General features: G+C 37.9%; 1 protein-coding gene across 5 annotated transcripts in view; it reads right to left on the bottom strand.

The window, feature by feature from the left end:
• kcnh1a (potassium voltage-gated channel, subfamily H (eag-related), member 1a) overlaps positions 1 to 12,246 on the bottom strand; it is a 49,236-nt gene that overhangs the window by 5,083 nt on the left and 31,907 nt on the right. For all 5 annotated transcript variants that reach the window (XM_067514525.1, XM_067514551.1, XM_067514534.1 and 2 more), the window contains 4 exons: positions 11,877 to 12,148; positions 7,872 to 8,071; positions 5,911 to 6,163; positions 1,367 to 1,563 (listed from right to left, as the gene is read on the bottom strand). In XM_067514525.1, coding sequence (XP_067370626.1) covers positions 1,367 to 1,563; positions 5,911 to 6,163; positions 7,872 to 8,071; positions 11,877 to 12,148 — 922 coding nt within the window. The remainder of the gene's footprint in view (positions 1 to 1,366; positions 1,564 to 5,910; positions 6,164 to 7,871; positions 8,072 to 11,876; positions 12,149 to 12,246) is intronic.

The following is a 12,246-nucleotide window of genomic DNA, read 5'->3' as shown; positions in this document are numbered from 1 at the left end:
AACACAGTTCTAATAACTTAAACCACTAAGTTGTTTAGGATACTGGCATGCTGCATTTCGCGAGTTATCCCGAGTTTTTATGTTAGGAGACAATCTCACAGGCTCCATTTGAAGGCAGGCTTTGACAGTCTGTTCAATCCATCTCTAGCTTTCTTAGCTGTATATTCAGAAAACATGGGACCCTAGTGAATAGTGACTAATGCAGCAGATGAGATTGCCTCTTCATATCCAGGCAATTCAATCTCACTTCTACTCTCTTGGGCAGGCCAACCTTATTATGAACAAGGTAATGATTGGTAGCTCCACTTGTGTTGTTGATCACAGCTGCTCATCTCAGAAGAAAAGACGTGAGAGTGGCTTTAATATATGGTCACTGTTAAATGGAACTGTGTTTCTGTTCAGGGTGTAGTACATGTATGAGCTCTGGCTGTAGCACTCAAGTATCTTGAAAGTTCAGTTAGGTAGTTCGTACAGTTAGGCATGAAAAAGGAGGTAAACTGGATAGTAGTAAAGTAGTAAAAGCAGAAGAAAAATGAAGTGGAGAAAAATGCATTTTGCTGATAATATTTTATGTATTATTAGTTCAGTTAGTTTTAACAACTTTATGTACAGTTTTTCCTAGCAGTTCCCAAATTAGGGGTTAGGAGCCTCCAAAGGGTTACAAGATCAATCTTGGTGGTGATGAGATGATTATTGGTGCATCACTGATTTCAAGAGTGTAATCTTTTTACTATCACAAGCATGAAATGCTTGAACAGACTGATCTGATCTTTAACAATATTCTGAATGAAAAAAATATATATATTAAAGTAGCATCTTCATCATAATTTGCTGAGAGAAGTAACACTATTGTGTCATCAATCTTCATATCTTACTGTCAGTGAAGAATGCACATATTTCCCAAAAGACCTGCCAAACGTCTAAATGTAATGTAAACGTAACATCGTGACTGTGGAAACAAAATCAGTGACTATACATTTCCACATTTGTTACAACGTGATCTCTACAAAGCACATTACAAACCCACCAGAGATTATAACTAGTCATCAAGATTAAAACAGGATGCAGGATGTTCACCTAAAAGCTCAAGTTCTTATTAAAATAATTGCTTCTTCAGAGAAAGAGAAATCGGTCCAAAGCAGCTGAGAATCTAATTAATAATATTTTGAGAAACAGACAGTTTTGGACCTTGTTGTCATTACTGTCTGCTCAAAGTTTCAGTTGTTAAGATTTCCATGAGATCAAACAAATTAAAAACGGCAATTTTTGCAATAGCTACTCGATGTATTTATATATATACACACTTACAGTAGTCAGATTAATCTTTAACATGTTCTTTCCTGGTGCTCATTGAAGAATCACTCACCCTCTTTCGCAGATTGTAAGTCAGCAGCAAATTTCTTGAGAAGTGGTTGGAAAACGCTGTGTAGAACTCCAGCACCTTCTGCAGAGCGTCCCGTTTAATCACATGGAGGTCGCAGTAGGTCAGAGCTCGGACGTTGGCACAGGCTTGAGCCAGAGTCACCTCTTTCCAGAAGACATCACCAAATACGTCTCCCTTACCTGCAGAGGCAGGAGGTCATTCCACAAAAACATTAAAGAAAAATGTTTCTTTTTTTTTTACTTGTGCCATGTAAATAACTGTTATAAATGTAATATAATGTAAAAAAAAAAAAAAAAGCCTTAAGCTCTTCTTTCTATTAGATAATAATGTGAACATAAATTATGGAAAGTGCACTAATAAACACTCATGAGTTTTTTCACTTTGTAATATGCCTTCACACCTACTGTTCCAAGTGGTCATAAATTTGCTCCAGAACGTTTGCAATCTGCAGTATAAATAGGTCGGAGCGAGAGATAAATAAGTAGACAAAGGAGCTCTTTACAGTCTGGCAAATAAAAACATGTAGCTTAGAGCTACAGAAAATGATTTAACAAGAACTACTTAAACCAAGCATTTATGTAATTGTTCTTACAAACCCTTTCTGAAGTGATTTGTATTTAAAAGGGACTAATTTTTTTAATAGCATTTGCAAACAGTTTATTCTGCCAAAGACAATATAATGTTTGTATTGCCAGTAAGAAATAAACTGTAAAGAATCCTATTGTGTGTATTTACAGTAGTTAGTAGTTACTGTACATTAAAATGAAATAACATTGCACGTTTAGCTAGTACAATGTCCTGTCATCATCATCAACAAAGATGGTCAAGAAGTGTATAAAAAAAGAAGTAGCAGTCAAATAATTACAGTGGTGCAAAATGTTGCATCCCCCTTATTAAACTTCTAATCTACTTTGAAAACAAACTAATACCAGTGATACAGCAGCAACATCACAACAAATAGGTAGCTTTACATTTCCAAATCTTAATTATTTTATTTTATTAAAACATGAAATAAATACATAAAATATGTAATATTTTTACTAGTATGTATCAAAGCTATACAACATACAGTACACTATTGCATAAGCCTCACAATAATCCAGCTTGCTCCACCCAGCCCTCCATTTCTGTGCTCCACTATGACCTGCTATGCTCCACAATGCTCTGCACAGCCCTTCAGATACTACTCATTATCACATTTTATAAAAAATGTGCAAAACCTATTAACCCAGTGCTAATAATCGAAAATCTCTGACAGGTTATACAGGTTAGCCTCGCTCATGAAGCTAATATATTTGCACTGCCACTGCCGTGCTGTAAGTTGGACTTAACTGGAGGCTTAAACTCACCTGTCCACAATAAGATCCAATTTTGAATAGAATTCTATTAAATTATAAATCCCCAAAACCTATACACTGTAGCTTTAACAATTATTAAATCTATTAATCACAGCATATAAACTTCCATTACAGTAAGTGCATACGGTTAGTGTTTAACTTGTCAAATCACGTGTGCAGCACAGTTGAAGCCAAACGTTCGAAAGAGGTACGGCACGAATGTTTGAAGGCTCAACATTATCATAAACCCATCATGAACCATGACGTACTTACACACGCAGTATAAACCTACAAAAAGTTCATGAATTGTTTTAACATGATTGAAAGCATCTAATTACTTTGAACAAGCTGAGGACAACCTGCATGGCAAATACTCATTAATGTCTAATTTTATTAAACTATCACCAATATCAAAACGAAATCGAGTGATTAGGAACATTTAGAACTATAGTACATCACATACTTGCAGAGAAACAGTAGTCAGGGTAATGTTACATTAAATTAGATGCTCTATTTTGTCTGCAGGCATCTTATCTGTTGTTTCTGTCTACAGCGACATTAGGTTAATGAGAAATTGATTCATAGTATTAAGTTGTTTATCACCTCAGCCTGTGTTACAGTCTCCATCCAGGTCAATGGTACACCCTGACACTATTGATTGTTGCGAAGAGGAACCAATGGCAACTTATTGAGTAATCCCATCTATTAATCATTGGGAATTACAGGGCACCAAAAGTAAGGAAAATATTTTCTTTCCTGTATCTTGATAAATAAAAGTGCAGCCTCCTTACATCATGGTCAAAGTGCAATAGCAGAGTTAGTGTGCTCACAAATAAAAAGAAATGCCATGACATTTAGAAACAGATCTGGTTTATCCCTATTAAATATTCAATAAGCGAGGGCCACTGGCTTTTAAAATATTTCAGTCCACACTACTCTTTGAAAAAACATCACCTTATTATTCAACAGAATAATATTTCTTAGGAAATCAGGACCCTATATAAAAATGCATGCCCTTTGGAATCTGATTCACAGAACTAAACATGCAATAATTGCTTTTCCTACTACAAATTCCCACCTTTTTACTTTTTAGTTTGTTTTTTTTGCTTGTTTGTTTTGTGTTTTTGCTTTTTAGTAACTCCAGGGGGGGAATATCTGACTCTTCAGCTGCTAAATGCTCCAGTATGTTCTCCAGCCAGTAGCAGGCAGTTGTTTGGTGCAGAGCAGGTAATTTGCAGTGGGTTTGAGCTTTTTCCACAGTTTCAAAAATTAAATTCTGAGAGAGCCAAAACAGACCAACAGCAAAAAAAAAAAAAAAAGGCTGCTGCACATTTAGGTGATACTGTAATTCTCTAGTTTCACATTCTCATTTGATACACTTATATACTTTGGCTGTTTCTTAATTGTGTTCTTTCCTAACTTGTTTGGGTTGGGGCCCTATTTTCTGTAAATGAATTAATGCACATCAGATGGAAGTAGATGAAAATGACCCACTTACCCACATGCCATGCTGGTAAGTGTTCTCATATGAACAGTGTGTATAAAATCTAGAATTTCAGTGATCGTTGCGTTTTCATGTATTTCCCAACTTGTGTTTTTTTTAGATTTCAAGCTCTATCTAGAGGCAGGCATGTCAGACTACATTCAACTACAGTATAAATAATGTGCTTTGTGGCGTTGGTCAATGCTATCTGCTCTATATAAAACCTGGCAACTTGAAGTATACCAGCGTATGGCCTATTTTACTTTTGCCTCAGTGTTAAAATAAAATACACATTAATGGCGAAAGGTGCGGGATTGTGTTAATGAGTGATTAATGAAACAATGAAAAACATTTCGATATTTTTTAAATGATCCTCGATACTATGTATTAATAAAGATGATGTACTACTTAGAAAGCCGTTACATAGAGATCATAGTATCAAAATATGTGTGCCAACCACAAGAGAATTGTGGCATTTGATCAGGTTGAAACTAAGATGAATGAGCCAGACAGTGTTAAATGTTACAGAGATGACTGGATATCTGTGACAAACAAGTTCTTGTCCAAATCCTCAATGAATTCATAGCTCAGCAGAATACATGGCCCAAACGGCTTAGCTTTCCCTTCAGCCAGGAGCTGGTAAAGTGAATGCAATAAAGGAGGGTTTTATGTTGAAGTGTTCGATAAGACAGGAGGAAAATACTGTAGCAGCAACATTACCATCATTCTTCATCACTCTTCTCTGTGCCATTTTAATAAAAATCCATAATTTATTATGTAAATATGTATATAGGGGCAGTTCCTTCAACAGTTAATGGGAAAAAAAGCCTCCACCATGTCTTTCCTCAAATGAACATCAGTCATTATTCCCATTATTAAGTTTATCCCAATGCTCAGTGTAATATAGTGAAAATACAACATAAAAATCATGAAACAGAAATAACAATATGAATTATATTTTTTAAAAACTCTTAACTTAGTTAACCAGAGTCTAGTGCACAGATAGAGATGAGTGCACAGGTTTTAAGTCCTTTTGAAAATAATGTAAAACATATTGATGGCAATGATAACAAGTTCTCCAACTTTAACATCATTTTTTGTCCCCACCCTCTTATATGACCAACAGGATCATTTGTTAAAGTAGTGGCTGCACATGGGGAGGAAGGAGTCTATGAACACTGCACTCCTCTTGGCACCAGGGACCAATGTGACGGCCCGTTTCACAACATTTTTCTCTCTACACAACAACTCAGGATTAAAATGTACAAACTTAATGTTTTGGTTTTGCACAAAGACATCAAGTTAGGTTAAGTACGGTTAGGTAAAAATAAACATGGATTGGTGTTGTCACCCATTTTTTCAAGTCACTGATTCATCATGTAACAGTCTCATGTCTTCTCTCCAACACTTTGTTGACATACTGCATAACAAATGACATGATGAACAATGAAGGTTCTGGCAGATAAAATGTGGCATCATCTGGCAACAGCTGCATTTTTATTCCTACTACATTTTGATTTTCTTTTGTTTTAATTTGGCCAGTTTCCCCATTATTCCATCCATATTTATTCATTTGTTTATGATAAAGTAAGTAGTTTTCTGTCAATTGGTTTTGCAAAGAAACACATTAAAGTACTTTACATGTTTTATGTGGAATATATTAAGTAAGAATCCATTCTTCAGGATAATTTTTGGACTAAACTCACCTAAAATGGCTACCACCTCATCGTCCTGAATGACCTCCAGTGACCCCGACACCACAAAACAGAGGCTGTCCACACTCTCACCAGCATGGTAGATCAGGTCACCAGGGGCACAGTGGATGGTTTGAAACTCCATTGCCAGGGCTCTCAGACAGCCATCACTGGCCAGCCGGAAAGCTGGGTGCTCTTTAAACACCTTCCTGTTGAGATGGACACAAATATCTGCTCTCATGTCCTTTGGACAGATCTGCAACACCTGCAAAGAAACAAGACAAAAAAGAAGAGCTGTGGATCAAAGGCAGGTGGGATGATTTGAGTTTCGTCAGATAATACTGAATCATATTGGAGAGCTGGTGGAGATCACACGTTAGTCAGGCTGCGTAGATACTCTAGAGTGGAGACTGAATTTGGCATTTTTCAACTTCCAAAACTTGTGGAAACAGAGCCAAAGTTAAATATTTCACTTTAATACATCTGTAAATATTTGTATTCTAAAAAGTCCACTTTATTTCTCAAGTATCTCCCTTCAGTTCAATTTTGTTTTTTTTAAAATCAGGGAACAAACATGAAGCCTCCCTCTTTCTTTGTCCGTAATGATGGTAAAGGGTAAATGGGCTGCACTTATATTGCACTCTTCTACCTAGGTGATAATCAAGGGCATCAGAGTCGACTTATCAGACAGGCCGAGATTTTCCGTATGGAACATGTTTTAAGGTGGGGCTTCATGTGAAGGTCATACAGAAGCTGCTACAAGCTCAAAGTCCAGCCACCTCTCTGGTGAGTGTCACAGAGTGGCAGCACGTTATTCAAGTACACCTAATCAACAGGATGCCAGGCCGTTGCAGGTCTCTGCCTTTAATACTAAGCTCTTTGAAGATGAATGTCAAGCCGAGAGGGATTATGTGCCATTTTAGACCTTTCAGTGTGGCTTCAAGCCAGACAAATAAATGATACACTACGTGGCAGTGAGAGCTTAATATATAAAGAGGACACAATTCCATATCACTGTGTTTACACAAAGTTCTATTCCCACTGAAGTTTTCCAAGTGACAAAATCTCAACCTCGTTACAACATAAACCCTTTGTGTGATTGTGTTTTTGAACAGGTGGATTTAAATGCAAAGCAGGGATTATTAATGGTGTCTGGCTCCAAATCAAAATGAGCAGAAACAGTTCAGTCTTTCTGCTTCCTGCTACAACTGGTTCATTTCCACACTCTCAACCCATTTTAGCGTCATCTGAAATCAGATTGGGAATTCAATGGCTGCTGGTAATGGATGATTACTGTACCATAAACACCACTGTCTGGTTTTGATAATACCAACACAGATTAACAAGGGAAGTGGAAAATGGGAAAATAAATTTACATTTTACATTTGTTGTGATGTTGCCGTAGCATCACTGGCATGGGTTTGGTTTCAGAGCAGAGGGACAACCAAAAACAAGAAAGTACAACCAGAACAAAAAACACTATGTAAACCCGACATTATTATGTAAAAAAAGAATTTACACTATATAACAAACTGGTGATCATGCTTTATAAATCTGACAGAAATTTATAGTGTGTAAAAGTCAGCATCCCTCTTCAAAAAAATGTAATGTCTGACGAAGGAACATGTGTACTAGCTAATTGTGCAATAAATATTATGTTTACTAATTATTTACCCATGTTGACATTTCAAAATGTGAACTTTTGTACCAACTATAGTTTAGTATAAATGCTGGAAATTTGAAGACTAGTCTGGTTCTGCTGACCGTAAGGTCTCTAAATCTGAATAATTAAACAAATCATATATAAGTCATTAGTCAGCAGGAAACTGGAGATTCAAAACGACACTTCATGGTTTAACGATTACTTTTGTTTTTATAGATGAGCTCACCTGGATCATGGTGGCCTGACACCACTAAAGAGCATTAAAAAACATTGTAGATCTAGTTATAGATGATGATGCAGTCTGACGTACCTTTTCAGTGTCTATGCCCCGTGACATGGACCAGGTGGAGGCGATGTAGTCCATAACTCTTTCACTTAAGCCCTTGGGCACCTGGTAGAGCTTGAGGAAGTCCCGGACACTGTTAAGCATCTCATGGTACCGATTTGTGTTGGCGTACATCTGCTGGAAGATTGTTGTCACGTTACCAAAGATGGTGGCATAAAGAAGAGCTGGAAGAATAAGAAGATTAAACAGTAAAGTTAGAAATCTGAAGTACGATCTCAAATTATGCAGTTGAAGATGAACAATATGTGAGATGGAAGGAGTTTCTGTGCTGTTAAAGCTTACATGGCATAAAGTATACTGTGACCCCTTGAGGAATTTCAATTGTGAGAGGGACAGAGAGCGAGAGAGAGAGCTAGAGAGAGAGCGAGAGAGAGCGAGCGCGCGAGAGAGACACACACGCACTACACCAGTCATTTGTTAGGAGTCATGTTTGATACAAAATTTCTACAGGTAGATTTATGTGACCCCATGGCTTTTTCCTAGAATCATTGTTACTCCAGAGTCAAGTGATGCCTCAAATAGATTTTAAGATTAAACACAAAAATGTCTTAAGATATATTTACAAGCCAAAAATGTGAAAATCTGAAGGACACAAATGTTTTCTAAATAAATATTTTACAAAAATGTAAAAACATTCACGACTTGTTTTATTAGGATATAAAACCTAAATCTGGTGTACAAGTGCACGAACAGGGACTTACAAGGGCATCCAAATCTCGAAACCTGATTTGCAACAAATACAAAATATCCATGGTTGAGTTTTAAAATAATTCCACCCAGTCTGGCTACACAAACTCAGAAGATAAAAATCTGAAGATAAAAAAATCCAAACACCCTCAAGGTTTAAAAAAACTATATTTCCAATATTAGATTATTTTAAAATATAAATCTCCAAATCTGTGTTTACAATAACACAAAAATCTCTATTGTTTCATATAGTGACCACTTTTATCAGCCACATGAAAATTATCAATTGCTTATCACTGACTTCAAATTGAATCAACAAAAGTCATCACAAAAGGGAACCATTGCGTGTTACATCCTACTAAAAGAGCATATTTTTCCTTGTCTTATGATAGACAAATCAAAGAAAAGGGAAAAGAGAGTAAAGGGGTGCATCTCTGAGGTGATTGGGTGGTTCGACTGGTGCAACAGCTGGCGCGTGTATGTGGATCAAAGCCATTGGATGTCTGCTCTGTGTGTGCAGTGTTCTCTTGGCAATGGAGCCCTAATTAGCTCTGCTAGAAGGGACGGAGAGGAAACATGCCAGCCACACATTTCAATTATCCACAGATGATGACAGTAACCTGTGCACGGGTTTGCGTGTTTGTTTATTTCACGGCACACAATCTTGAATCAAAGTGCTGGAAAACTGCACAGGGAATAATACTAATTAAAAAGCGCTCAAAACTCCTCTAGGGCGAGGAGAACTTCAACTTGCATCCTTTTCATCACCTTCGCACACAGCTCAAGCATTGCAGTACAGCAGAAAGAATTTGTTCTTGTTTGCAGCGTATCGTCATGGTTACATGTTTGCAGGAGTCAAAATTGGCAAATTAACGGATCAAGACAGCTTTTTTTTAAAAAAAAGGACTGAGCCCATTAAATCTTTGTTGATTTGACTATTGTCTCCTTTTGTAGTTGCCAAACGTTTGGGATGACTGCTACCTCGAGCTTGCGTGCAGATGGCAACACTCACTTCCCTGATAAACAGAAAGTGCTGTAACAAAGGAAACTCAATCGGTCCCTGTGGAACGCAGTTTCATCTCGTCCCCCCTTTACTTGCTGATGTATACAACTTTACTGCAGCATGTAGCTCAGCATCCAACAGCTGGCTTGTTTGAAGGTAGTTAGACAGTTGTCAAAAACTCAAGCCCCAGGCCAACGGTTGCTATAGAAACAGGACATATGCATAGTGCCCCCTCTTCCCCATGCCACCCTCCCAATCTCCCGTCACGCTGTGATCTTCTACTGCCAGCACCGATCTAGTGCTGAGGGTAAAAATAGAACAGTATCAGGGCATCCATATTTCATAGAGAACAGCCATGGACTAAAGTAGATTGCATCTACAAGTAAATCCTCCTGAGGCTGTCTGACTTTTAGGTATTTACGCTTTAAGATGATTTGTATCTCACGATGAAAAATTTAAAACAGAGGAAAGTCTGCTGATGACTTTTGCCAGTTCCAATCACAGTGTAGTCATAAACCTGAACAGCTAAAGGTGGATGTTGGGGGGGGGGGGGGGGGTCAATCATCCTCTTGTCTCAGGGTTGAGATTGTGGCTGAAAAAAAAAAAATACAATGTAGGTGAGGACTTATTGCAGAGGGATTGGAGGGAGCTCTGTGCTAAATTGATCTGGCAGTGTCAGTTATTGCTCCGAGGTGTTGCTCTCCGCGTGCAGCCACACATAATGGCTCTGCACCACACTCTATATTAAGAGCTACACAAGCAGAAGACACCTTATAAATGTTTAATATTGAGATGTGGGAAGAGGAGCGTGCAAATCTGCCTCCTTCTCAGCAGATTAGGTGTTTGTTAGAGATTTTTAGACATTTAAATCTGGTCTTTGTTAGTTATGTCTAGAGCTAATTCTGTGTGTTGGTAAACCCCAATAGGGGCTATAAATACCCATTGTTCATACTGTTAATTGTATTTATCCATTTAGTGGCTGTTCTGATTTATGACTCACATTTGAATGAGAGTCATAAAACATATTTCACAGGCTAAAAAAAAAACTGCCTGTGAAACACAAAATGTTGTTATCAACGCTCCACTAAACTCCAGCCTCTGTGGAGCAAACGCCTTAGTCACTGTTTCAACTGTGTCATTTCAACTGAGGCATTGCAGAAATGCAAGAAACTCATGTGAGGGATGCATCACGCCCCAGAAAATCTGAATAATTCAGCACAACATCACACAGCAGATTGAGGTAATAGGCATAATGTACCGTGGTCAAGAATAACAGATATATTGTACTCTATCAATGACGTAGTCAATGAGTTTTTTTTCGGACCATTCTGCCACAAAAAGCCAGAGAACAGTAAGTGTGTTTGATCTATATTTGCTTTTTGCACAGCTGTATGATTCTCTGCAGTAACACAGTATTTCCACAAGAGATAGTTCAGTAACACTCCCCATAATAATCATACCGTACAATTTATCATTTAGCAGGCGCCTTAGAGCTAAGCAGCAAACAACTTTCTTAGGGACACTGACTTATAGCCAGGATGATGGGGGATCGAACCACTGACCCTGTGGCTCTACCAACTGAGAGTATATGTGAGTTAAAATATAAAAAAGTCCAGTCTCACTGATAACTGATCTACACCTTAGTAAGACAGAGAGTAGCATCCTTCTGTGCCATGCCAAGAAAAATACCTCTGTGCACGAACAAAGAGCTGATCAGTTTTGTGACTGTTGCCCAGAAATGTGTGCATCTTTGCAAAGTATTTGATTCTAGCAGCTTAGTTGTTTGTTTGTAATGGCACACTTGCTGAACCACTAGAATAAAAATTAATTCTCCACAACATCCCCCCTTAACAAATCTAAAAAGGAAGTTGACAATTACTGAAAATGACTGCAAAACTTCCAACAAAAGAACATTTTAATTTGTGCACAAAAGGCACGTGATTTTTTTCCTGAATAGGTTTTCATGTGTTCACTTGTTACAGCAATATACTGAGGAGCAGGTCATAGGGGGTGAAAACACCACCGAGAACCCAGGCCCACGCTAGTGTAAATTAAATTAAACATGCTGTCAATAGTTTTGGCACTGAACTGCAGTATACTCAACTAAAGCTTTGAAGATAGTTAGAATGATGATTCAACAAAAGTTTTTTCTGTACTTAGCTGGCTCTTTCCATATTATTCACCCGCCTAAGTGGGTTGACTGTGGTTTTAAAGAGCATAGTTAAGTTTCTCATGTATCATCTGCTGCATTAGAGAGAATGAAAAATTCCTCCACTCACATCCAATCATCATCATGGCCACAGCAAAGATTTTCTCTCCGTCTGTCGTTGGGGCGATGTTACCGAAGCCGATGCTCGTCAGGCTGGTCATTGTGAAATACAAGGAAGTGATGTAGACAGAATCCTTGCTCGGCCCACCCTCCCACTTTCCTGAGCCGCTGGTGTTGAAATGATACGGTTTCCCCATCGTCTCAGCCAGGACGTAGAGCCAGCTGTCCATACGGGGAGTGTTGTTTTCTTCATCAATAACCTCATAGTCACCAATGCTGTACCTGGAGTGCAAAATATTCAGTTTGACTTTTACATTTTGCAATACTAGACTACTTGACTTTGTTTGTGTGCATTTGTGTGTGAGACACAGTTTTGCAAG

The sequence above is a fragment of the Channa argus genome, chromosome 1 (genome assembly GCF_033026475.1).
Source record: "Channa argus isolate prfri chromosome 1, Channa argus male v1.0, whole genome shotgun sequence".
Lineage (NCBI taxonomy): Eukaryota > Metazoa > Chordata > Actinopteri > Anabantiformes > Channidae > Channa > Channa argus.
Note: the sequence above shows the minus strand (reverse complement) of the source record. Positions and strands in the feature narration are given on the sequence as shown.